The sequence below is a fragment of the Scardinius erythrophthalmus genome (genome assembly GCF_964197995.2).
Source record: "Scardinius erythrophthalmus genome assembly, chromosome: 12".
Classification (NCBI taxonomy): domain Eukaryota; kingdom Metazoa; phylum Chordata; class Actinopteri; order Cypriniformes; family Leuciscidae; genus Scardinius; species Scardinius erythrophthalmus.
Window position 1 is genome coordinate 34,901,732 of NC_138232.1, and position 24,491 is coordinate 34,926,222.

At 37.8% G+C, this 24,491-nt stretch overlaps 1 protein-coding gene across 1 annotated transcript in view; it reads right to left on the reverse strand.

Annotated features, from left to right (window-relative positions):
- Positions 1-23,163, reverse strand: part of col5a2b (collagen, type V, alpha 2b) — a 29,782-nt gene extending 6,619 nt beyond the window's left edge. The window contains exons 1-51 of the mRNA XM_081379834.1: positions 22,962-23,163; positions 16,675-16,887; positions 16,488-16,504; positions 16,337-16,369; positions 16,162-16,194; positions 15,946-15,999; positions 15,661-15,750; positions 14,704-14,781; positions 14,547-14,591; positions 14,370-14,423; positions 14,157-14,210; positions 13,913-13,966; positions 12,419-12,472; positions 12,211-12,264; positions 12,058-12,102; positions 11,897-11,950; positions 11,451-11,495; positions 10,970-11,023; positions 10,734-10,832; positions 10,608-10,652; positions 10,317-10,415; positions 10,132-10,185; positions 9,875-9,982; positions 9,695-9,748; positions 9,456-9,554; positions 9,221-9,274; positions 8,864-8,962; positions 7,931-7,984; positions 7,689-7,742; positions 7,458-7,511; positions 6,929-6,982; positions 6,741-6,785; positions 6,546-6,644; positions 6,313-6,420; positions 5,910-5,963; positions 5,711-5,764; positions 5,182-5,235; positions 5,037-5,090; positions 4,849-4,956; positions 4,720-4,773; positions 4,522-4,575; positions 4,194-4,355; positions 3,584-3,691; positions 3,324-3,431; positions 3,183-3,236; positions 2,994-3,101; positions 2,435-2,488; positions 1,554-1,661; positions 1,417-1,470; positions 1,208-1,315; positions 553-877 (exon numbers count right to left, since the gene is read on the reverse strand). Coding sequence (XP_081235960.1) covers positions 553-877; positions 1,208-1,315; positions 1,417-1,470; positions 1,554-1,661; positions 2,435-2,488; positions 2,994-3,101; positions 3,183-3,236; positions 3,324-3,431; positions 3,584-3,691; positions 4,194-4,355; positions 4,522-4,575; positions 4,720-4,773; positions 4,849-4,956; positions 5,037-5,090; positions 5,182-5,235; positions 5,711-5,764; positions 5,910-5,963; positions 6,313-6,420; positions 6,546-6,644; positions 6,741-6,785; positions 6,929-6,982; positions 7,458-7,511; positions 7,689-7,742; positions 7,931-7,984; positions 8,864-8,962; positions 9,221-9,274; positions 9,456-9,554; positions 9,695-9,748; positions 9,875-9,982; positions 10,132-10,185; positions 10,317-10,415; positions 10,608-10,652; positions 10,734-10,832; positions 10,970-11,023; positions 11,451-11,495; positions 11,897-11,950; positions 12,058-12,102; positions 12,211-12,264; positions 12,419-12,472; positions 13,913-13,966; positions 14,157-14,210; positions 14,370-14,423; positions 14,547-14,591; positions 14,704-14,781; positions 15,661-15,750; positions 15,946-15,999; positions 16,162-16,194; positions 16,337-16,369; positions 16,488-16,504; positions 16,675-16,887; positions 22,962-23,052 — 3,922 coding nt within the window. The 5' untranslated portion in view covers positions 23,053-23,163. The remainder of the gene's footprint in view (positions 1-552; positions 878-1,207; positions 1,316-1,416; positions 1,471-1,553; positions 1,662-2,434; positions 2,489-2,993; positions 3,102-3,182; positions 3,237-3,323; positions 3,432-3,583; positions 3,692-4,193; positions 4,356-4,521; positions 4,576-4,719; positions 4,774-4,848; positions 4,957-5,036; positions 5,091-5,181; positions 5,236-5,710; positions 5,765-5,909; positions 5,964-6,312; positions 6,421-6,545; positions 6,645-6,740; positions 6,786-6,928; positions 6,983-7,457; positions 7,512-7,688; positions 7,743-7,930; positions 7,985-8,863; positions 8,963-9,220; positions 9,275-9,455; positions 9,555-9,694; positions 9,749-9,874; positions 9,983-10,131; positions 10,186-10,316; positions 10,416-10,607; positions 10,653-10,733; positions 10,833-10,969; positions 11,024-11,450; positions 11,496-11,896; positions 11,951-12,057; positions 12,103-12,210; positions 12,265-12,418; positions 12,473-13,912; positions 13,967-14,156; positions 14,211-14,369; positions 14,424-14,546; positions 14,592-14,703; positions 14,782-15,660; positions 15,751-15,945; positions 16,000-16,161; positions 16,195-16,336; positions 16,370-16,487; positions 16,505-16,674; positions 16,888-22,961) is intronic.
- Between the last annotated feature and the right edge of the window lie 1,328 nt (positions 23,164-24,491).

Sequence of the window (24,491 nt, forward strand, 5' to 3'; positions counted from 1 at the left end):
ACAAACGCGCCTGCCCTTAAAGGGAATGTGAGATGACGCTCTGATTGGTTTTAGTTCAAGTTACGCCCAAACCACACCTATGAATAATGAAGCTACTTCAGACCAACCCATTTTAGATTTGCGCCTGGCGCAAGAGTCATTTATCCCGCCGGGGATAATGCTTTGCGCTTTGACACTTGCGTTTCAGATCGTTAAAATAGGGCCCTATGTGTACATAGAAAAAAAGTCTTAGATCTTTGAGTTCAGCTCATGAAAAATGGGGGCAAAAACAAAAGTGTTGCGTTTATAATTTTGTTCAGTATATATATATATATATATATATATATATATATATATATATACTGTATATACACACACACACACAAAAGTAAGTCATTTGGGTTTGGAACAGCATGAGTAAATGCTTAATTTTTGGTGACTTATTCCTACAGAGATGAATCTTAAATACAAACCAGGACATACGATTTCATACTGTACTTGATCAGGGTCAGTTCAACTAAAGCATTCTGAGCTACAGTAATTCTAAAATGTGTGTGGGTTCATCTCACTCACCGCTCTTCTTCAGAGGATAGCACTGTTTCAGGTCCTGGCACGTGCGGGCAGGATATTGGTGAGTGCCATCAGGACTGCGCATGCTGTCCAACTGACTTCCCAGACTCTTAAGAGACAAGTGAACCTCACTGTCGCCCCGAACTGCATCAGATCCGTTATTGGGTCTTGCTTCATCCTCATTGAACTCTGGCGGGGGAGGTGGGGGTTCCTCTAGCTCAGCTTCGATATCAAGGTCGAAGTTTGTACCAAAAAGGTCATCTACAGCAGCTGTTGGGGGGCCAGGAGCACCTGGGGGTCCAGCTGGGCCGGGTTCTCCGGGGGGTCCCTACAGACAGATGGGTGAATACTGTTAATGATGAACATTAGTGTTTAAACATCTAATCACATCTGATCATGATTATGAATCACAAAGTACAATGTATCTGATTATGAGTCATTAAAGATGGAAAATTTGCCAAAAGAGACAAGAAAAAACCTTTTGTATAAATTATAGACAGTAATTGGATTTTTCCCATGTGAAAAATGCCCAAACCTCTCTAATCCACCTAAGACCAGCAAGCTTCCTTAGGCGGGTTTAAGTTGTTTTTGTATCAACAGGAAGATCTCATCTCATAATAAACATAAAATGCATCATACACATGATCTCATGCCTCACCTCTGGTCCAAAATCTCCTATGTCACCTCGAGATCCAGGAGCCCCCAATGCTCCAGGTTGACCGACATCTCCTTCTTTTCCTGGTGGTCCAACGGGACCAGGGGCTCCCTAACATTGACATATTTAAAATTAAAGTCTGTTCAACATGCACATGTATTGCTGGTGCTTTGTGAAATCAATGTTGAGTGACATTTCAATCTCTTGCTCACTCTTTGCCCACTTGGTCCAATGATTCCTACAGCACCATCATCCCCTGTAGCACCCTGAAAGGAAATGATTGACAGATGATTATTAAGGGATGGATATTGTATTGTGTGACAGGTGACATATTGTCAATTATACGTACTGTTACTCCAGGTAGCCCATGGAGTCCAGTGAAGCCACGGTGGCCCTTCTGACCTCTCTCACCCGCCTCTCCTTTGTCACCTTTGTCTCCCATCGGTCCTTGTGGTCCCTAAGGTTGATTAGAAGATATTTTTGCTGTGGGTTGTTCACGTACCCTAAATATGAGATGTTAACTTGTAAAAAGCGTTCACGGCCTCATAGAGCTCGTAATTTCAACTTGTAAGCTGGGAATTTTCTGAGAGCTTCTACTTGTGCCACGTGACTGCTATACCACCTGACCATTGCAGATTCATTTAGTGCTGCCATAGAATGCATAATTATCCGAGGACGTGAACATCACATGATGTCATCTCGAAACTACAGTAATTACATGGCGTGAATGTAGCATAGGTTCTCCTTGTGTCATTTCCACAAATTGTATTGTCTGAAGTGTTCATGTCTAATTTGCTTTTATTAAATTGTATTTAATATATGAAAAGGATAATGTATAGTTAGCTGTTTATTATCATTCATTATTCACAGGACATTGTCGCAACCTGATTGGATAATCAGGACCCCAGTGCAGAAGGGTCATGTATGTTTGCCAATAACTTGTAGACAATAAAATGTAGACTGAGGTTTAAATTGTTTGAATACATGTAAAGAAAGAGACTGTGGAGTGACATTAAAGACATGAAATCTCATTAAAAGACATGACGCATCTATGTAGAAAATGGATTGCACAGGAAAATGGGGGAAAAAATAGTTCACTACACAAAACATAGTATAAAACAAATATAAATAAATAATTGGCCACAATTGACAAATGAGGCAAAAAGAGGCAGATTTACGATGCTACTAAAGTTGTGTACCAATATGTGAATAGGCACTAGGCAGACTTACTTTTTTCCCTCTGATTCCTGCCTGACCATCAGGACCAGGTGGGCCTCTTGCACCCTGTCAGCAAAATCAACAAATAAAACAGCAAAGCTATATAAAAGGCTACAAGATTAAAGAAATTGCTTCATTGTATTACATTATGCAAGGATTATTTCTTTAAATAATGTAAGTCTACATACTTTTAATAAAAATAAATGGGTCACACTTTTATCTTTGACAACTATGTCAAAAAATAAGTACAATGTACTTATTGTGTTCATGTTGTATTGAAAAACATGTTTGCTGCTACTGCGGTGGGATACGGGTAAGGTTATGGACAGGTTTAGTGGTATGGTTAGGTTCAAGGGTGCGTTAGGAAAAGGAATAGTCAACAGTGTAATTACAGCTGTAATTACATGCAGGTATTTCTTAAATATAAGTACAATGTAAACACATGTATGTTCACAATAAGTGCATTGTATCTAATTATTCATTTAAATGTTAGTGCATAGTAGTAAAGTGGGACCAATAAATGTATTAAACATCTACTTTGAAGTATCAGCAATGGATACAGGAAACAAACCTGATCTCCTCTCTGTCCTGGACCTCCTGGAGTTCCGACCGGTCCTTGGCTTCCTGGGGTTCCCTGGCCACCTGCAATACCCTCTGGGCCTGGGTCTCCTCTTTCACCCTAAAAGCAAGTTAACACTTCATGTGAATTTGGCCATATTTGGTTATAATTTTTTATGTCAAATGATGAATGGGTTCCTACTCTGGCTCCAATGATACCATCAGCTCCTTGAATTCCATCAGCTCCAGCCAAACCCTAATTTAAGAAGGAAGTCATTAAGAATGCTTTGTGTAAATGTAACCACACGTCTTCCACTGTGTTTCTAACACTAACATCTCATACCTCTGAACCAGCATCTCCTCTGGGTCCGGCTGCTCCTGGCAAACCAATAGGTCCAGCACCACCTTTGGTTCCTTGGGGACCTGGGGTGCCAGCTTTTCCTGGTGTACCCTTGAAAAAAACAAATAGATAGTAGATGAGTTGTCAAATCATCTTTGACTAATAAAAAAAACAAAAACAAAAAACAGAGGCTGGGAAATGTAATTCTAAAAAGACACATTTTGATTCACTTGCATGACAAGATGATAGAAGTGATGACTTACTGCAGGTCCAGGAAGGCCAGCCATACCACGCTCTCCTCTCATTCCAGGAAGACCCACAAGTCCCCTCTGTCCTGGAGTTCCGGCAGATCCTGGTGGCCCATCTGGGCCCTAAGAAAGTTAAAGAAGAATATGAGTTTTGGAATACAGTATTAACTCTTTCCCCGCCAATGACGGAATTGTTTATCCTGAATGGACTTTTCAGTCTCTTCTTCACTCCAATTGTCATGTTTTCTGTCACTATTTAATATCTGTGCCTTCAAACGCTGAAACTACTATTTATACAATGTGCTGTCTTTCTGTGTCTAAAGTGAATATGAGGCACAAGATTGGCTGTCTGTTACTAAACATCAAGTCGTAACTTTCTAACACAGCATCATTTCACACGATACACATTTGGCAACACAATGCAGGGTTAACACAGCAAAAGCAGGGTTTCATAACCACGGGTAAAAAGTGGTGCAAACCCCGCTTCTAAATTACAAGTGTGAAACGTTCCTTTACACTGGGTTAAAAGCAGGGTTAAGAACAATGATATCCTGGGGTTAAGCACAGTGTGAAAAGCCCTTTAGTTTCTTTTTTCAGTTTTATATAGTGAAAAGGAATCACATACTGGCAGTCCGTCATCTCCTGGTTCTCCTTTGTCTCCAGGGTTACCAGCAGGTCCAGGGTTTCCAAGCTCCCCCTGGCGGCCAGGACCTCCAGGTTCTCCTAGAAGCCCCTTGGGGCCCTCTTTTCCGGAGGCTCCGATAGGACCAGGCTCGCCAACTGGACCCTGAGAATTTACATTATAATCAGATTAGAGTCCATATGTGACATGAGAAGCCAAGTGTCTTAATTTATTGGTCAAAAAGAATCAAACACATTGCAAATACTATTTGAAGGACTAGCTGTTAAGCACTGCTTTGTTGGTTAAATCCGTATTAGGGATTGTAACTCACAGCAGAGCCTGGTGGGCCGACACCTCCTGGGGATCCTGGGAAACCACTGGGACCCTTTTAGCAAAAGGAGAAAGCCAAAGAGGATTCCACAAAAGAGAGAAAGAAAAGCAGCAAAAGGATTCAGCAAATAACAGAGCATTTCGGGGTATTTCTAAGTTGATAAACAATGATTTTGATACCATGATTTTTGTAACTTACAGCTGCTCCTTGAGTTCCTCTTCCACCTTTAAGGCCTGTAATTCCAGTCACTCCCTAAAAGAAGTACTATATTTATACATGTTTTTTAGTCTATCAACCCATACACATATGCATATATGTATTGCTCACCTGTGGTCCAGGTTTTCCTGCCATTCCCCGAGGCCCTGGAGACCCCGTCTCTCCCTTTGCACCTTCCTCTCCAGTTTCACCTTTAACTCCAGGCTGACCATCAGGACCCTAGCACAAAAAACACATGTTTACAGCTTATGGCATATTATATCAAAGAAATATGTTTTATGATGGATGGATGGACTTACGGGAGGCCCAGCAAACCCAACAGGACCAGTAGGACCTGGTTCTCCAGGTGAGCCCTGAAACACAATACATCAGTGGAATTGTGAATCACATGAGTAAAGAACTTCAGCGAACATCGGTTTTCTCCTGGTAAACTGCTCTACTCACAGCCATTGCTCTGGAGCCTGGAGATCCAGAAGGGCCTTTTGGGCCTTGTTCTCCCTGTAATTGAACAATCAGTTCTGAGTACATCTAAGTAGCAACATATGTAAAATGTACTTTTTAATCAGTACTAAGAAACTTAAAAGTTTCAGCATTGCAGAAAAAACACTACGAGGTAGTGCAGTCAGGATCAATTAACACTTCCAAAGCATTCCATCATTTACTCACTCTCAAGTTATTCCAAATCTATATGAATTTCTTTCTCCTGCTGAACACAAAAGAAGATATTTAGAAGAATGTCGGGTAACCAAACCCCATTGACTTCCATAGTATGAAAAAAAAATACTATGGAAGTCAATGGGGTGCATCAACTGTTTGATTACCCGACAATCTTCTAAATATCTTCTTTTGTGTTCAACAGGAGAAAGAAATTCATACAGATTTGGAATAACTTGAGGGTGAGTAAATAATGACAGAATTTTAATTTTTGGGTGAACTATCCCTTTAATTTATATTTGTATTTTTTAAATCAAACCTTCTCCCCAGATGGACCGGCTGGTCCAATAGGTCCAACAGGTCCGGGTAATCCCTACACACATAAAATACATTTTATTTAGTGTCTTTGTAACCTCTGTTGTGATAAGAAATGGGTCAGAAATGTGAAATATGGATATTTTTTCATTCAGAATTATTGACTGGTAGGTTCAGTTCTTCCTGTATTACAGATCACTCACTCGAGCCCCATCATTGCCAGCCGCCCCTTCAGCCCCTCTGTTACCCACTGCGCCCTGAGAAAACAGATAAAGAGTATTAAAACACAAGGTTTTGTGCAAATCAATAAGAAAAACATAGAGAACTCTGTATTGATGTGTTACAGATGTGGTTTCCTTCGCTACTTCACATCGCCACACAGATAATGTTTCACAGATAATATTAGAGAATATTAACTTCCTGCCAAAGGATATTAGAGAGTCATCTATATGTCATCCGTCATCACTAACAGAGCCTGACCCACCGAGGCATTTGATATATGCAATATTGTTGCACTGACTGCAAAGCATGAAACTAAAATATACTGTATTTGTTATGCACGTGCAATTGTTTAACATGTGCCAAAGCCTCTGATTCCACACTCACACTTTCTCCTTTAGGCCCAGCTGGTCCAGGTATCCCTCTTTCTCCTGGCATGCCCTGTAAGCCTGGCGATCCTGGTTCTCCTATAGTTCCAGTTGGACCTGGTTTACCCTGCACAGCCATTATTGTTGTCATGTTGATTATGTTGAATTATATCATCTTTTAGGAACTAAATGGATGCATTGCACCCAGCAGCATTCTTGATGATTATTAGTGAGTAAAAATTTGACTCTAACCTTGAGACCATCAGGTCCAGGGGTTCCTAGGCTTCCTTTGGTTCCTGGTAACCCATTAGGCCCTGGATCACCTCTCTCTCCAGGGGTTCCACGTTCACCCTACAAAAATGACAGATAAAAATACTGGGATATTTCTTATGTGCACTGATAAATGCTGTGCTCTGATACGCTGCAGTGCAAGTACAACAGACTCACCCTTGGACCAGTCTGCCCTGCACCACCAGCCTCTCCATGGATACCCTGAGGGGGAAAAATCAAAGCCATAGAGTTCTTTAATAATTCCCATTCTCAGTCAGTTTGTGTTCTACCTGTCCAGCAGAAATGACAAGTAAATATTGGAATATAATGATCAAGTAAAGAGCACAAATAAATTATCAACCCACCTCATCACCTGGTTTTCCCGACTCTCCTGGTGGGCCTGGGGGTCCAGGCAAACCCTAGACATTAAGCATAATTAATAATAGATTTAACTCTAACAGGGACAAATCATATCAAGTTTACTTACAGATATGTGAATTTTTTCATTTTTAAAAGGGTCATATACATTTTTATTTTATTTTATTTTTTGTTTTCGAGGTCCATGTATATTGTTGGTCAAGTTTATACCAAAATGATGTGTAGTACCCCACATTTTAGCCACATTTTTATGTTCTATATCCTTGAATGACCTCCTTGACTGAAGTGAATAAATACCATTGTTAATTCTAGGATTCAGAAATCACTGGTTTTGCTTGATTTTGATAAATTGTCTTTTGGGACTAGGGAGGCAGTTTTGAATTTTAAAACTCACAGTTTGCAGCTTGAAAAGATCAAGGACAATTTTTCATGATATGACTCGTTTAAGAGCATTTGAACATTGAGCATTCAAAGTAATCTCTGACTGAATGCATAACCAAAGAAAAAAGAACATACTTGAAATCCAGTGAGTCCAGGAGGTCCCTGTTCACCTCTCTTCCCTCCTTCTCCCTGAAAATAAATAAAATATACTCAGCCAATGCTATGAGCTCCACTTCTTAATATTTTACCACAACAGACATACATGTATTACTTGAGATACCTGGAATAGCTAAGTCGACCAATCAAAATACACCGAAAATTTAAATAGACATAAATGTGCCATAAATTACTAATTGGAAGACTTACGGGAGGTCCTGGAGTTCCCGCTGGACCTTCTTCTCCATCTTTTCCATTAGGTCCCTGCAGCAATCATAACCATCATATCAAATCATAAAGATTCACTTGACTCTTAAATCTCTATGCTATACATTACCAGCACTGACGGTCTTTACACTAGAAGTATTTCATAATAGCTTGTTTTGAAATGTTACAGCGTGTTTTAAGCTTGCCATAGCAATGTTGCACTATAATTGTAAGCCAGGACTCACTCTTTGTCCTGCACCTCCTGGAGATCCTGTCTCTCCTGTTTTCCCTGGATCACCCTGAATATTCAGAAAAACTCATTTCATTACAGGAAAACAGAAGGGAATGGGAAATCAGAACATTTATAACAAAAAACTCATTATCATTGACTCTCTATTCTTTTTAGTAAACATTGTTTACTACAATATTAATGGGTAATTTGTCCATTAGAGGCATGTTTGTCTACTGAAGGGTCTTCAAATAATGCTTCATCTATATTAAAACATTTATTACATCCTGGAATAAAGATCTGATCAATAGCCTTCGTCATCCTTCAAGTGGCTTTTGATGTAATGTCTAATAGCATTGAGTTTTGACACTGTGTGTGATGGTAATTGTATGTGATGGAAATGACTTTTTTTTCTTTTAGAGAAAAAGCTGAATAACCTTGACTTAAAGTACTAACCCGTCAAGTTTTCTATAGCAACTAATTATCTTTAAAAATTATAATAATAATAATGACAGAAGTATAGGAGACAATGATTATTTGTTGCTAAAAATAGCTACAAACTGTACACATACTGTAAATACCAAATTAATTAAAAATATAATTTCTAAGCAAATATGAGTTTAACACTTTTCTGTTAAAATGTCAAGATAGGAGACAGTCCGAAAATGTAACATTTCAACACTTAAAAAAACTCTGTAAACTGTTATAATCTATCGTTTTAACTTAGAGTGATGTTTTTTGTGTTTTTTTGATGGTGTTGTTCTAAATATTTAAAATCAGTAAATCTAGGGGACAGAAAAGTCCCCCTAGAAGAATCACCCTTATGTATTTTTTGCTCACAGAAGGTGTTATGAGATACATTTTAATAGACAAAATGACACATATCAGTAAAATTAAGAATATAATCTTATGGCTTTTTTATATGAATAAACATATATTAGAGAATTACACTGAAGCCTTTAGGTCCAGGTAGACCCATTGGTCCTGGTGCACCTCTTGTTCCCGTAGACCCGGCTGAACCTGGATTCCCATCATCTCCTGGTCCTCCCTAAGGAAAAAGAACACCTCTCTTCATCAAAAGATGTGACAGAACTCACAGAAGTGTTATTTTAAATACACAGTTGCTTAGAGCTTTTCAGCCATAATAGTAGGCTAATCCAGAAGGCTAATTCTGGAAGGATGCATTGTTTAGTTTTGAAAAACGTTAATGTCAGAGTTTAAAAATCTACCTGCAAGTTTGTATGTTTTGTTTGATCAGACACTTTAAAAAAACAAGATTATTTTAGGTAAAAAGTGCATATATTACCTGTGGCCCTATTTTCCCCTCTGCACCTTGCATTCCCAGAACGCCTGTTAAGCCCTAAAGAGACATGACATAAAATATGTGAACACCTTAAATGAAGTGGACGCAATCCCATCAGAGATCCTTATTTAGCAAATTAAGAGCCTATAATTGCATAGCATACAGGGTGTGATACATAATGTTATAAAATGAGTATATTACAGAATATACCAATACGGATCATATCTATTTTACCAACCCTTGCTCCCGGAATTCCAGTTTCCCCAGGTCGGCCAGGGTCTCCAGTTGCACCCTTAGGCCCTGATGAGCCTGGGACACCACGTTCACCCTGTGCACCCTGGGGGGATTAGAAAGAGAATATAGTTTAGTATGGAATTGTATTAAATTGAGAAAACAAATGAGTGGTGATGATGTTGCTGGCATTGTTAGCAACCTTTGAAATCTTATTGGCTGAGATGCATTTAGCATATTTCTAACCTTTTGACCAGGCAAACCATCAGATCCTGGAAAGCCACGGTTACCTGGAGCTCCCTTGAAAAAAAAAAAAAACATTAAATGATATTGTAAAGAACAAACATGTAAAGCAGTCACTGCAATAATCACTTTGGATATGTAAGCTTGCATGTTGATCGTTCACAATAACGTAATGGCACTAACTCTTTCTCCAGCTGGACCTGGGGCTCCAAGGGCCCCTCCGTCTCCTCTTGGACCTCGTTTTCCTTCTTCTCCCATCGGTCCCATTTCTCCTTGAACTCCAATTGGGCCCTACAACAAAAGATATACCATTTCATCTATATCATTGGATGAATGTTCTGATTACATTATTTCAAACAATTATGAGCAATAATAACAGTGATGCATCCAAATAAATTGTTTTATTACAAGGCACTGTCCTGAATGTTGTCAATACTTACAGGCTCCCCTTTAGTTCCAGGTTCTCCTTTAAACCCAGGGGAACCTAAATCCCCCTATGAAGTACATGAAATATATAAATGTGCACAATATGAGAAACCAACGTATCCACCTTAAATATAAACACAGGAGAAAAGTGATTCCCACTATGGTGGTTATAATATTGTAATATGCATGGTGTCATTACAAGCTGGCCCTTGGCTCCTGGAAGTCCAGTTGATCCCTGAGGTCCAGGTGGACCAGGCTGTCCAATCAGTCCAACAGGGCCCTGCACACCTGGGATCCCCTATGATGAACAGATGATGATATTGTAAAACTGTCTGTAGCACAAACTGTAAAGCATGATTTAAGTGCTGGAGTTCCTCATCCTAAAAACGATCAATAATAATAGCAATACTTGCCTTACAGTAGCAGTATTATTCTGCATTATAATAAGCACAAATTGTAGTATTCTTTGATGAGAGTGTATGGAGCTTACTGCTTGTCCTCTAAGTCCAGGAGTACCATCTGTCCCTGGTGGTCCCTAGAAATGACATCAACATTATGGAAATAATTGAATACACAAAGCATTAGAAAGTAGAATGTAGGACAGGTAAGACTGCACCTGGTTGCCCTGTGGTCCTGATGGGCCCTGCCGGCCTGGTTCCCCTCTTTGGCCTTGAGGTCCACTGGTGCCGCGTGGGCCTGTGGCTCCTGCCTGACCCTGTACAATTTTTAAATATTACTCACATATTTTTAAACCTGCCATTAACAATGGTTTATAAATAAAAACTATAATAATGCACATTTTGAAGTTGCAGCAGATCAACTGTTCTAACTATAACCATCAATCAGACGTACCTTCAAGCCTGGACCACCAGGGAATCCTGGGGCTCCAGAAATTCCCATTGGGCCCTGTAAATTAAATTAGTGTCAGGTTAGATAACACAGCAGTCTTTATTAATAGAACATACTCCACATCTTTGAAGATACAGTAAAGGCATATATATGTCTTTAATGTATGTTTATTGGGTAGACACATGTGAACTGATAGAAGAGGGACTGTCATGCACATATCAGTGTTACTGTTAAATAAATGAAAACTTAAACCTAAATTTTTTTTTTTTAAATAAATAAAAAGTGCTAAAATTACAAAATATTAAATATAAATATATAAAAAAACATTTAAATGACAAAATCATATAGCAAAAATCCTAAAACTTAATCTGAAATTAAAATAAAAACTGATAATATGAAAATAAAAGAAAAAGAAAAAAATGATATAATTACAATAATAGTATTTAAATAATAAAAAAAAGAAATAAAAACAACTTGCACATACCAATGGACCTGGTTTTCCCACATGTCCAGAAAGACCACGTTTTCCCTACAAACAGAAAAATATATATATATTTACTGATGAAAAGCAAATTAAAGCAAACTATTGTATTAAGCTCTCTCCTCCAAGTCCAAATTTGTAAAACATTAAACCCAAAAATGAAAAAGTTGTTACAAACCTCTATGAATTTCCTTCTCCTGAACACAAAAGAAGATATTCAAAAGAATATCGGTAACCAAACATTGACTTCCATAGTTTTTGTTTTGTTTTGTTTTTCCTCTATACTATGGACGTCAATGGGGCCCATCAGCTGTTTGATTACCCATATTCATCAAAATATCTTCTTTTGTGTTCAGCAGAAGAAAGAAATTCATACAGGTATGGAACAACTTGAGGGTGAGTAAATGATGGCAGAATTTTCATTTTTGGGTGAACTTTTCCTTACTTACCACGGGTCCTCCTGGACCGATGCGTCCTCTCTCACCAGTCATACCAATCGGACCCTGTGAAGAACAATATTTTAATAAAAAAAGTGCAGTTTAGAAAAATCCAATAAAGTGCAGTTTAAATGAAACCACAATCAGAACTGCAATCACAAAGTGCTCCATACCGGTGGACCCACAGGTCCCATGGTGCCAGGAGACCCAGATTCTCCCTTTTAATGAAAAGAAAATGGCATTTACTAATACAGTCAAACTACAGGGACACAGGTTCAAGAAAATTTTCACATGAATTTATTGGCTACAAAAATATGACCTCTGACCTTTGACCCCACAGCACCTGCTTCTCCTTTTATACCCTGCAGACCTGGATGACCCTAAAATGGGAATGAGAATGATTGCTTTTATGAACTTATGCATTTGGTTTGTACATTTTACAGTAATAAATACTATATAAAAACGTAATTCACGATCAGTGCAAAGAGTCAACAGTGATCAGTGTATTGGAAAGCAAGTTCTAATCTAACCCACCTTTGGACCTTTCATCCCTGACTGACCTGGTAACCCTGGAAATCCTCTGGAGCCCTATGAAACAAATCATCACTGGTAAGGATACGCCGTGACTAAGAATTTAATGTGGAGTACTTCTAATTACAGTTTTTGATCCCTGTCAGCACCAAACTCGTTTTTTATAGCAAGTGCATTCCTCTGGTGTTTTGATTTGTGTAAGCATTAGCACAGCACAGTGATTCAGTCTGTGAGCCACTAGTTGGCACCATGGCGTCTTGCATTCTGGGTTAATTGCTTCTAGCTCCCATGAATTAATTAGTCATTGTTTACATCTGTGTTTAATTTGTCATTGTCTGCCACACTATTTAAGTTCCACTCTTTCATTAAATTTTTTTCTCTCTCTGCTCACTTGTTCTTCCTTGTGTACTGCTTGAGGCATCTTGTAATTATTATCAGTTGCGCTGTCATTTAAGCCTTTGGTTTATATTTGAGTCTGTTTGACATTGTGGTCATCTGGAACTCTTTAACGTTACTCTATAATCAGAAAGAGCATGTTTTAGCATAGTTAAGGAGTTTTCAGTCAATAGCAATCCCAGACATGTGTGGAATTTTACGTCGACTTGTAAAGATCACCAGAAGATTGTGGAAAAACCGATCGATTGTCAAATGTTACATTGTTTATAACTTAAAGTCAGGGTTTGGTTGGTTAACATGGCCCAGTTATCCAGGCTAACATTCTGGCAAGGTTATGAACTAAAGTTCTTCCAGTTACATTAACAGAATGTTCAAAAGTTATCTGGTCTTTAATAATGTTCTCAAACTCTTTGCACACATTATTTATACATCGTTCATGAAAAGTTTTCTTTCTATAATGTTTTAGTTGAACATTCATCGCAACGTTTTTTAAATGTTACTACTCAGATAACATTCCCATAATGTTGAAGAAAGATAAAATTGGAATGTCTCCTTAACATTTGCTCAACCAAGAAAAAAACATTTAAAAACTGGACATTCACAAATAACGTTTTCATCAGCCAAATGGGAACAATAGCAAAATGTTCTTTGAACATATTTTTGTTAGCTGGGTCGCCCATCCTGGTTGATGCTGGCAAACTCTGAGGGCTAAAAGCCTTCTCTGCCATTCAAAAGTAGAAGTACAATATTGATTATGACCCCACCAATTATGCTTAGAAGCCTGGAGTGGATCTTAAAATGTGCATACTTGGAAATCTAAGAGGAAACTCAAACAGGCTGTATTGTATTCGTGCATTCACAAACAACTGGATGCATCTGTTCCATTTCTTTGAGATGCATTTTTAGAAGCTGTACTTCTTAGAACCTGAATCGCTGGGGGAAAAAAACAGTGAGATGCATCACATTAGTCTGAGATGTCTGTCTGGGGCGGATTTGGTGATGTGTCCAGATGATGTGAATAGCCCATTAATCTATACTGAACATTTCAGCAGCCATGTCTATAAAATGTCCAATATAATATCAACAGCAGCATTGTCTTACTTGAGAGCCAGGGAATCCCTTTTCTCCTGTATTTCCAGGGGGTCCAGGCTCACCCTGTTACAGAGAGGAACAAAACTGTGTTATCATAAGCACAGGGAAACCCATCTTACTTCTGTTCAGTGTATTTAAACTTTGTAACATGTACATGACAGCATTTTTTAAAGATTTGACTCCATATTGAATAAGCTGCTTTCCTATGATGTTTAAATAACGAAATCACTGGTTGAATTGTTGGTCTACTCACATCTGGACCAGCTTTTCCTGGAGGACCATCTGGTCCCCTTGGACCAAAAGAGCCCTACAGAGAAAAAAAAAATCTTTATTGCACAGTAAGTTACACAATTGTTTTTTCTTGAACTGTATGGCATGGATGAATATTAGAAACCTACAGGCACATTGTAGTAATTTACCAGTAATTGTCAGAATATTTATCATGGCGTAAAGGCATTAGTCTTACCATGGCCCCAGGATCACCCGCATCTCCTGGCGCACCTTGTGCTCCTGTTGGCCCCTGAGTGACACAGAGGGAAATAAATTTGGTGAAAACGTGCAGTGTGAAAAAACGAAGAAAAAAAAACCATTGAAATGATGACATTCATTACATGTAGACAGCACCAAGCTTGAGAGAACTTACTGGTGGACCAGGCGGGCCTGGTTGACCTCTTGATCCTGATTCACCCTGATCTCAACAAGGATGTTACATCTCAGTTTAGTGGTTCTATATGGCAATCCAGCTAAATACTGTATGTATTTTTTAAAAAAGTCATTATTAAATGTGGAAAGATCCTTACCGGTGCTCCAGAGACCATCCCCGCCATTCCGTGCTTTCCATCCTGGAATCCAGAGGCCATTTGAGAAGCAAATTGACTCTGTAAAACATAAATGTCACCATAGATTTACAGATCAGCAGATTAAAGTCACCATGAAATCAAAATTGACGATTCTTGTTTTTTAAAGGAATATTGCAATATTTATTCGTGCACCTCATGATTTTTCAAAAATGAATGTGCCCTTGTAATCTTTAATCAAACTTCCCCTCCTTCTTTCAGCAACATCTCTTCTCTGATGACGTGTTTATTGACATGAGGGCGGGACAACCGGTCACTCATATGAAATCAATCAATAGCAAACCACAACCATCCAACGATCCAATCAATTCCAGATGGAAAAAAAATCATGACCCACCCTACCATTTTTCTTGTTAGAGAGGCCGTTTCACTGGGATATACATCTCAATAGAGTGGTGCAGGCTTGACTTATTTTAGTAGGCCAAAACCCCAGAAAAGAGTTATATTACAGGTTAAGGGTACATGGGTTAAGGTTAGGTTTAGGGGTAGGTTCAGGGTTAGTACATAGTTATTACCCAGTTTTTACAATTACTATAATGAGCACATAGTACATGCGGTAACAGGACCGTAAAATAAAGTGCTACAATGATTTTCACAGTCGGTCACCTTATAAAACACTCAGATCAAACACTGTTGACCAAAAACACTTTTGCTCAGTGATGTAAGGTCACCATGAGATTAAAATGTACCATTTTGTATGGAATATTGTTCCGTTTATTATAGATGACTTATCCATGCACTTAATTAAAAATTTGCCCTATCTAACCTTAATTCAAAAATATTAACAACTATACATAGATTCTTTTTCCACACTTTATCTTCATTTAGTAATAACATGCATTACGTATTCAGATCAAAGTAATAATTCCAAAACCAGAACAGATAATATCACCAACTCACCCCAGGCAGTGAATTGCCCACAGGACCAGGCTCACCTGGCATGCCTGGGACACCTGGCTCTCCATCAAAACCAGGTGGACCTGAGACACCCTTCACAAAAACACAGTGCATGTCAAATTTTAACCATTTAGCTGTAATTTCCTACTTTACACTATGTATTCACGCAAAGTAATTTTGATTAACCATGACTTCCATGCAATAAGAAAGTCTTGGATTTTTCTGAGGTGAAAAAGCCAAATAACAGAATACAAATGACTTTATGGTTTATTGGTAAATGTCACATACTCGTCTTCCTTTGCTTCCTGGATATCCTGCTCGGCCGTCTGCTCCTGGGGGACCCTGTTTGATGTGACACACAAGATAATGGACATCACTTTGATTGACAGGGAAAGAGTAGGGATAAAAAAAGAAAAAAAAGATTAGAGGTGTGTGTGTGTGTGTGCGTGCGTGCGTGCGTGCGAGCGTGCGTGCGTGCGTGTGTGTATTTTTTTTTTTTTTCACCATTGGTCCTGGACGCCCAGGTACTCCCACAATCTAAAAAAAAAAAAAAAAAAAAAAACATGAATTCAAAATAATAAAATAGTATAACAATTTTAACACTATACTGTCATATTATATCGGGCACAAAATAGTGCATGGACATATGATGGACAGAAGCATAATCTTATAGACTCACATAAGGAATGTCACCAGGTTCACCTTTTTGGCCCTGAAAAAAAACATGCAGGCCTAATCAAAACTTTATATATATTAATTTGTGATGGAAAAAAACATTACATAGGCCTAACAAATGTTGATATGCCTGAATTTTAAAAGTATTCACGTACCTTAAACGCAATTGTTTCTGCAAAAGAAACACAGAATAGAATTAAATTAATTCAAAGACTTAATTATAATAAATATAGCCTAATAAATGACAAATAAACGATTTCAGTCCCCTCCTCAACTAAAATAATTCCCTTTCCGAATATAATTGACGTCTGCCCTCTAGCGGCCGTTTCGTGTAAGACTCACCGATCCTTCCACGCGCACTGGCGTAGGTTTGACACACAGGACAGCACTCTCCCTCTGGGATGATGAACTGTTCGCATCCCATCAGCTCCTCACAGCGGACCTCCTCACAGATCACCTGGCCTTTATCACAGACACAAAGTCTGCACGGCTCTGGCTTCCAAATCTCATTTTCGGAATAATTCTGATCACCGTCTTTACATTTTTTCGTGTCCTCTGTTCAAAGACGAAAATAAAAACAGACATAAGGATTTTTCAAAGATCAGTCATTTATATCATACACAAACATAACATTCTTTTTAAATCACATTATCACATAAAAAAATGAAAAGCGTAATTATGTAACTTTGCAATTTATTTAAATTGGTAATATTTTTACTCTTAGCTTCTAAAATTGTAGCTTCCAAATTATAGCCTTATTTATTTATTTATTTATTTATTTATTTATTTATTTATTCACTTACTTACTTACTTACTTACTTACTTACTTACTTACTTACTTACTTACTTACTTACTTACTTAGTGAGACCGTGAGATTGGTTTATGTGAGATATTGCTGAGAAAAACATTTTTGGCAAAAGCAGCAGCAAATCACTCCGCCAGCAGATGGCGTCAAGCGCCAAGAATCATTTTGTTCAAATTAGTTGCATATTTCCATCCTAAAATTCCACTTTGGTTATGCTTGCTGCTAATATTGTGGTAGAAACTCACAGATTTTCCTTTATGTCTTCGTATACTGAAAGCTAACAGTCCTTACAAAAACTTAGCATGCTAACCACAATACCCACCACAACTAAACATTATTTGTTGTTGTTGTTGTTGTTGTTGTTTGTTTCTACAATTTACAGTCGTAACATGGTATCACTACTCTCATCAAGGGAAAAAAGGTAATAAATGACAAATAAATCACAAAGACTATGAATTGTTCTTACATTTTTTGATGGACATGCCAAATCTGCACTTTTAGCAGATAGCCCAGACTCTTGTGAGTTTTCTGATTGTCTAACTCACGCGGACCGCGGTCAGATTGATCGATTGATCCATAAATATAACACATTGCTAAAGAGACGATAATTTACTATACTCTCAGAAGGCATTGTTAGTTATGAGGAGGTACCAGTGGATAACATTTTTAATTTCTTCATTTATTTCCCATTGTTGCAACAGTCAGAGCCGGAGGCACACATTCAAGCTGTTTGTCTGTCTATATCAACATATAAAGTAACAAGTGTCTGGGCATCACAGACCCCTCAGAGGGAGCCTCATGATAAACCATTGGTCTGGTCCATAATTTGTCCTCGACAAGGGCATGTGTAAGTAGCTATAATTATAAGTTAAAGTATAAAGTAGCCTATGGTTTAGACTCAGAACTAGAGCAATGCCCCCATTCATCCAGTTGTGCTTGCCCTCGTGTAGCTGGTGATCACATCAAATGCCACACCCTGTAATTGAGGTCTGACTGCAGCTGGAGACCTTCAGTCAGTTTTCACTCAGACTTTTGAGGATGCACCTCTTGTGTAGGCTACCACATCAAGAACCACATATTTAATATATTTTTTTTCAAAGTCAAATGATGGGGCTGGTCTGTCTATACAGTACACCTTTCTGTCTGACCAACATTGCATTAAAAGATTTATCTGTGCTTGAATGGTTTAAAACTTTCTTCACTTTTATTGCTTATCTTGTCCTTCCATCTCTGTTTCATACAATATTAATATTGTCAGACACAATCAGCACCAAAAATTCTGTTCCTACAAGCCAATTTGCACTATTAAACTTGAAAACCTTTAAACTGTTAAAGTCTAGTTCAAAACATAATGCAAAACTGAATAAGACAGCAATTTGTTACATTTCAGTAATACCATATTGAAATATACTAAATCTAAAAAATAAATAAAAAAATAGATACTATTAACTTGTAACTTTTTCAAAACTCTTCACACGCTGAGCACAACATGAGGGCTTTGCCACAAAATGCATTCAATGACTTCCTCTTTCAAATGACCAAATGACAAAAATTATTTTCTCACGATGCAACCACTACAAAACTATACAGAATAATTTGTGCATTACAATACTCTTTTCAAAACTGTTAAACTCTAAAAACATAATACAAAACTGAATAAGACAGCAATTTGCTACATTTCTACAGTAATACCATATCGAAATAGCCTATATTCTGAATCTAAAAAATGAAACACTATCAAGTAATTAGATGTAGCCAAACACATACACAGGTGTTAGTATTTCAGTTTCATTACCATCTATACTCTACAAAAGGGGACAAACTGTGTACTGTAATGTTAACATAGGCCATATAATATGCAGCAGTGAATTCTAGACATTAAAGAGGTTTAAAGAAAACATACTGTAATGCTACCTGTTGTTAGTGTTTTTAGGTCAGTGACAAAGTGTGTTTGTTGGGTGAAACATTTGCTAGTGTTATGGAAGAATGGCTTGATTTGAGACATGAAGTGTTTTGGTAGTCTTTGTGCATTTTTGGGGTCCCAGCAAATGTAAAATACAAAAACTGTAATACTTGCACATAATTGTGGAGGAATGCATAATAAATGACCTAATATATCAGCAGTCAGAATATTGACCATATAATAAACACAGATGCCGAATTAATTTTCCTTCATGTCTCTTTTAAACCATCTCATTTTGTCTGCTGTGTTTGTCTGTGGCTCTGAGCGACAGCTCCAGGCTGAGTAACTCTTCTTGATTAGACGCTGTAGCTAGACAAAGACGGTAGACAGAGTAAATGCCGGTTCTGATGCTCAAAGTCTGTCGCATTAGAGTCTATACCGACGGCTGGCTTCTGCTGTAATCAAGCAATAATGTGTATGACTATCTGAAAGCCTTTAATACAGTGCGTCTAGTGCAGAAACACAGTGGAAGTGCAGACAGCTTTATGGAAGGGAAGAATTATTTTAGGAGACATTTGTTGCCCCTACTTTCATCAAAGGCGTTTGTGACAGCTGTAATTGTTTCAGTAAAGACCCAATTTATGTCATAAAGACATTCCAAGCAATTAAGAAGACTAAGTGAAATGCACTTTACTTTTCAAAATAATAGACTTTGTGAGAGAAATAACGGAAGTGAGCAAATAAATATTTGAAATATAAATGCATAAACTTCACAAATTCTTAGCAACAGCTAAAAGTCCCCATCTTAAATATCTGTGACCAGGGCACTCTTGCCAATGGCCGGTGACATATTTTTTACCAGCCATGAAACAGATTAATCCTTATTAATGTTACAAATGTTATTCAGTCAATAGCAATGAGTGGTTGTTCTTTATCTTTTGGTCTTTGATTAGCATTAAAAACACAGACAGCAGGAGGAATATTAGGCAGCTGTCACTTTAAGAGCTAATGCACAGATCCAGTATACTGTTAAACATGTGACTTTTTATCAACTGTTTACGTTCAGATAAGACATAACTGATTATGTTATGTTAAAGGAACACTCCACCGTTTTTTGAAATAGGGCTTATTCACCTTCTTTCCTACATTTAGATAGGTGGGCAAATGCATTTTTGTCTCAGTGCATGCATTGTTTTAGTTTGACAGGGTCGGCGCTAGCTTAGCTTAGCATAATGAATGGAATCCTTTGTTGCCAGCTAGAGTCCTGCACTCCCGCGGTAGTCCCGCGGGACCCGCGGGACCCGACGCAAAACAGAGCGGCGCGGGACAAATTTTAAAAGGTCATTGCGGGAGCGGGCGGGATGATGAAGGTGCACTTGCGGGTGCGGGCGGGGGGATGATACGCTGCACTCCCGCGAATTAAATATGAGTGTAAAGTAAAATATATAAATGATTAAAGTAGCGTACATAATTTGTAGTTGTGAGGGAGATTCTGTTTGGCAGCAATAAAAACTTCCCATATAGCGCGCGAGTAACACATTGAGTTCCCTTTCGCGTCTTCTTGAGCTTGAATATTTAAATTGGCATAGCTTAAACTTTTGTGACGATGCAGTGCTGGCCTGTCAACTGTCCCGAGCATTGTTCACGTTTGTTCAATGTCATGTTCTCACAATTTTGCATTGCTAGGATTTACAAAAATGTTACCGGCCAACTGGTGATTGACACCGTTTCATATACTCGCCAACATTCTATTACTTGCATTAGGCACTAGGCGAGTGTTAATTTTAGGACCACGTAAATATGCTGAAGGCCTGAAATAATAGTAAATGTATACTGAAATTGGTGCAGTAAAACTACTACCAGAAAGACACCTGCTGCTACTCAGCTGTATGAAACTGGCCTTTTTAAAGCACGATTGTGAAAAGACAGCAAGTACCAATTTAGTGGAAAAGCACATGGGTTATTTTAGGGAAACCACAGCGGCCTCTATTATAGGTTCTGCTTAAGGTTAGCCTGTTGGCAACTTTTATTTCTGTCGAAGCGAAAAGGCACGCCCTCTGAAGATTTTAACAAAAATATCCTCTTTGGAATGTACATGTCTTTACTATATACTCATGTATAGAATGGACATTGTATTTGACATTTTGGTGTGAGCAATGTTTCTCTACAAGTCCTGCATTGCAGACCCTGTGATTGACATAATATCCTCCCAGCTCATTAAACATTACGAGCTGGCTCTCATGATGTGTCACCATGGATAATTACCCTGGGAGGGTCACAAACGTTGTTTTATGTAGTGTATATTAGACTAGACCGATGTACATCAAACTAGGGTTGGAGTGTGACTGCATGAATTTACCCTGCAAAATGTCATATAATTTTAGACTCGATTCTTGCTGAGCTACGCAACAATACTGATCAATAACTTTAACTGAACTGGATGTCTAACCTAAATGAATGTGAAAACATCATATTCTTTTTATATTTTATTTTAGGATTTTAGGCAAATGCAATCGCCACATGATTGGGTGTGTCTAGCATCTCTTTTGGAAAGAGCTTTGACCACAATTGGTGGCTTGCTTTGGTCTAGAAAAACCTCACATCATTACACGCAAGGCCATGAAATGATGTCTCCAGCCATGATAGAGCTGACAAAGCAGAAGATCAGGACAATTTAGCTTTCACAATTAAATTAGAAATTAGCAAAATTGTGCTAATTAGCAAAGAATGATGCTATTGAGATAAAAATAAGCTGTGCAGACAACTGGGAATGTTCTCAGAACGTTCTGAGAAGGTTCACTCACACGTTATGAACAACATTCCTTCAGTAACATGAATAGAACGTTCGTTATTATCTGATCTTTAGCACAAAAATTGTTTATATATATAAACTATATAAATATTGTTTATAAGTTTGGACACCCCATGTTAAATTCCCTTAGAGGCAGGCAGAGTTTTATTTTTAAAGGCCAGTTACTTCATGGATCCAGGATACTATGCATCCTGATAAAGTTCCCTTGGCCTTTGGAATTAAAATAGCCCCATAGCCTCATCACATAGCCTTCACCATACCTAGAGACTGGCATGGAGTACTTTCCATAAGATCATCTCTCAATGCAAATCAAACCAGCTATTAGGCTGACTGAAATAAAACCATGCCAATCTCTAGGTATGGTGAAGGCTATGTGATGATGTGGGGCTATTTTAATTCCAAAGGCCAAGGGAACTTTATCAGGATGCATAGTATCCTGGATCCATGAAGTAACTGGCCTTTAAAAAAAAAATCTGCCTGCCTTTATGGGAATTTAACATAGGGGTGTCCAAACTTATGCACCCTGTATTTTAAGGAAGAACATTTATTTATTTACGATACATTATTCATTCACAAAGAAAATTGGTGTCCTTAAAGGTTGGATTTTTCCTAATTTTTTTAATTAAGGCATTAAGTTCAATTTCCAAAAGATGATTTTTTATTCCTCTTTTTAGTCAACTTTAGCATGGGTGTCTAAACTTGTAATTTAACAAACAGTGGAAGAAATTTAGTTCACAGTCATTTTTAATCTACAAATAAAGCACCTTAAGAAAAACTGTTCAGACTTTTGCTCTTTAAACAGGGTAAAATAGAAACAGCAATCATTTAAACAGTTATGAAACACAACAGTTTTTTTCTGTAGTGGTATTTATTTGACACTTATGTGTTTCACCTGAATTGCATAAAGTATTCAACATGATCATTTACTAAGCTATTAAACTGTTCAGACTTTTGCATTTTTAAACATATAATCTTACACTGTCCACAGATGCATGTCATATTCAAATGCCATGATAAAAATGACATGAGAGAAGCTGTTCTTACTGATATACAGAGTATCTCTTCACCTGCTCTGTCAGGTTAGTAAAGTATGAGGCAGGTTACTCACCGGTCTTAACATCCTGGCACGTAATCAATAACACCTGGGCCAAACAGAACCCCAGCCATACAGGTATCCTGAGGTGATGAATTGCGTTCATTTTCACGACAGGGGGGCACAAGACTTGCCTGTGCCTGCCACAGGAGGTAGACTGTTAAAAAATCACAGCTTCAGCATGCGCTCCACAAGATGCCCACTGTACCCGAGAGAACGCAGCTGCCAACCTCTGCGCAGACGCTCCCTGAAGACTCCAGGCAGCCTGTGCACCCCCGCCCTGTGGTTCTCCAGCCTCTCATCTAGCTGGAGCAAAAATAACTCGAGCCTCCAGTTTTCTTTAAGATCATGCACACTTGTGAAGAACATGAAGCAGAATGCATCATGTATCACTGTCATAACACTACAAAGCTCTCCAGCATCACTCAGCAGACATTAATTATAGGACAATGTGCAGTGGGTTTACTTCCTTTCTTAGATGTGTAGAATAGGTAAAAACACAAAAACACAGTGTGTAGATTCTACAGTGGATCATATGCTAACCTATTTGTTCATATTAGACACTGTAGAGCTTGACAAACTTTTTTTTTTATTACTTTTCATTTACACTTTATTTTACAGTATGTGTACTTACAGTGTACTTACCCAAGAAAGTACTGTAAGGTAACTACATGTGTTAAGGTTAGGTATAGGCGTAGGTTCAGGGTTAATACCTTGTTATAACCCAGTTATTGTAATTTCTATAATAAATACGTATGTATATGCAGAACAGGACTGTAAAATAAAGTGCTACCGCTTTTCACTAATGTTGTAAAAAGAAACAGCAAAAAATCATTTAAGTCTTGAAACACAAAACAGTTTTTTTCTGTAGTGGCATTTATGTGTGACACCTATATGTTGCACCTGAATGCATAAAGTATTAAAGATGATCATTTGCTAAGCTAGTAAACATGAATAAGTCAACACTGTCATTAATATTCATGAGTTAAAACTCATTAACATGAGATATTCCTATCAGTCTTTCGCCTTGTGACGCAAGGATCTGAGATGAAGATCATGATCACAATTTCATGAAAATGTATATGTAAATGTAATTTAAATATTGTATAGCTCAAATCTGCAATAAGGTTTTTGTTTTTACTTCTAGAATTATAAAACATTCAAAAGTTTGGGATCAGAAAGTTTGGGCTTTTAAAAAGCGTATTAATTTATCTAAAGTGACAGTAAATACATTTAAACTGTTAAAAAAGATTTCTGTTAAATAAATAGTTGTTTTGAACTTTCTATTCATTAAAGAATCCAGAAAAAGCTGTAAGCAACACAACTGTTTTCAACATTGATAATAATCAGAAATGTTTCTTGAGTAGCAAATCAGCCAATTAGAATGATTTCTGAAGGACCATGTGACACTGAAGACTGGAGTAAAGATACTGAAAATTCAGCTTTGCCATCACAGGAATAAATAGCATTTTAAACTGTATTAAAATAGTAATACAGTATATTATAATACAGTATATAGGCATATACAAGAATATTTTTAATTGT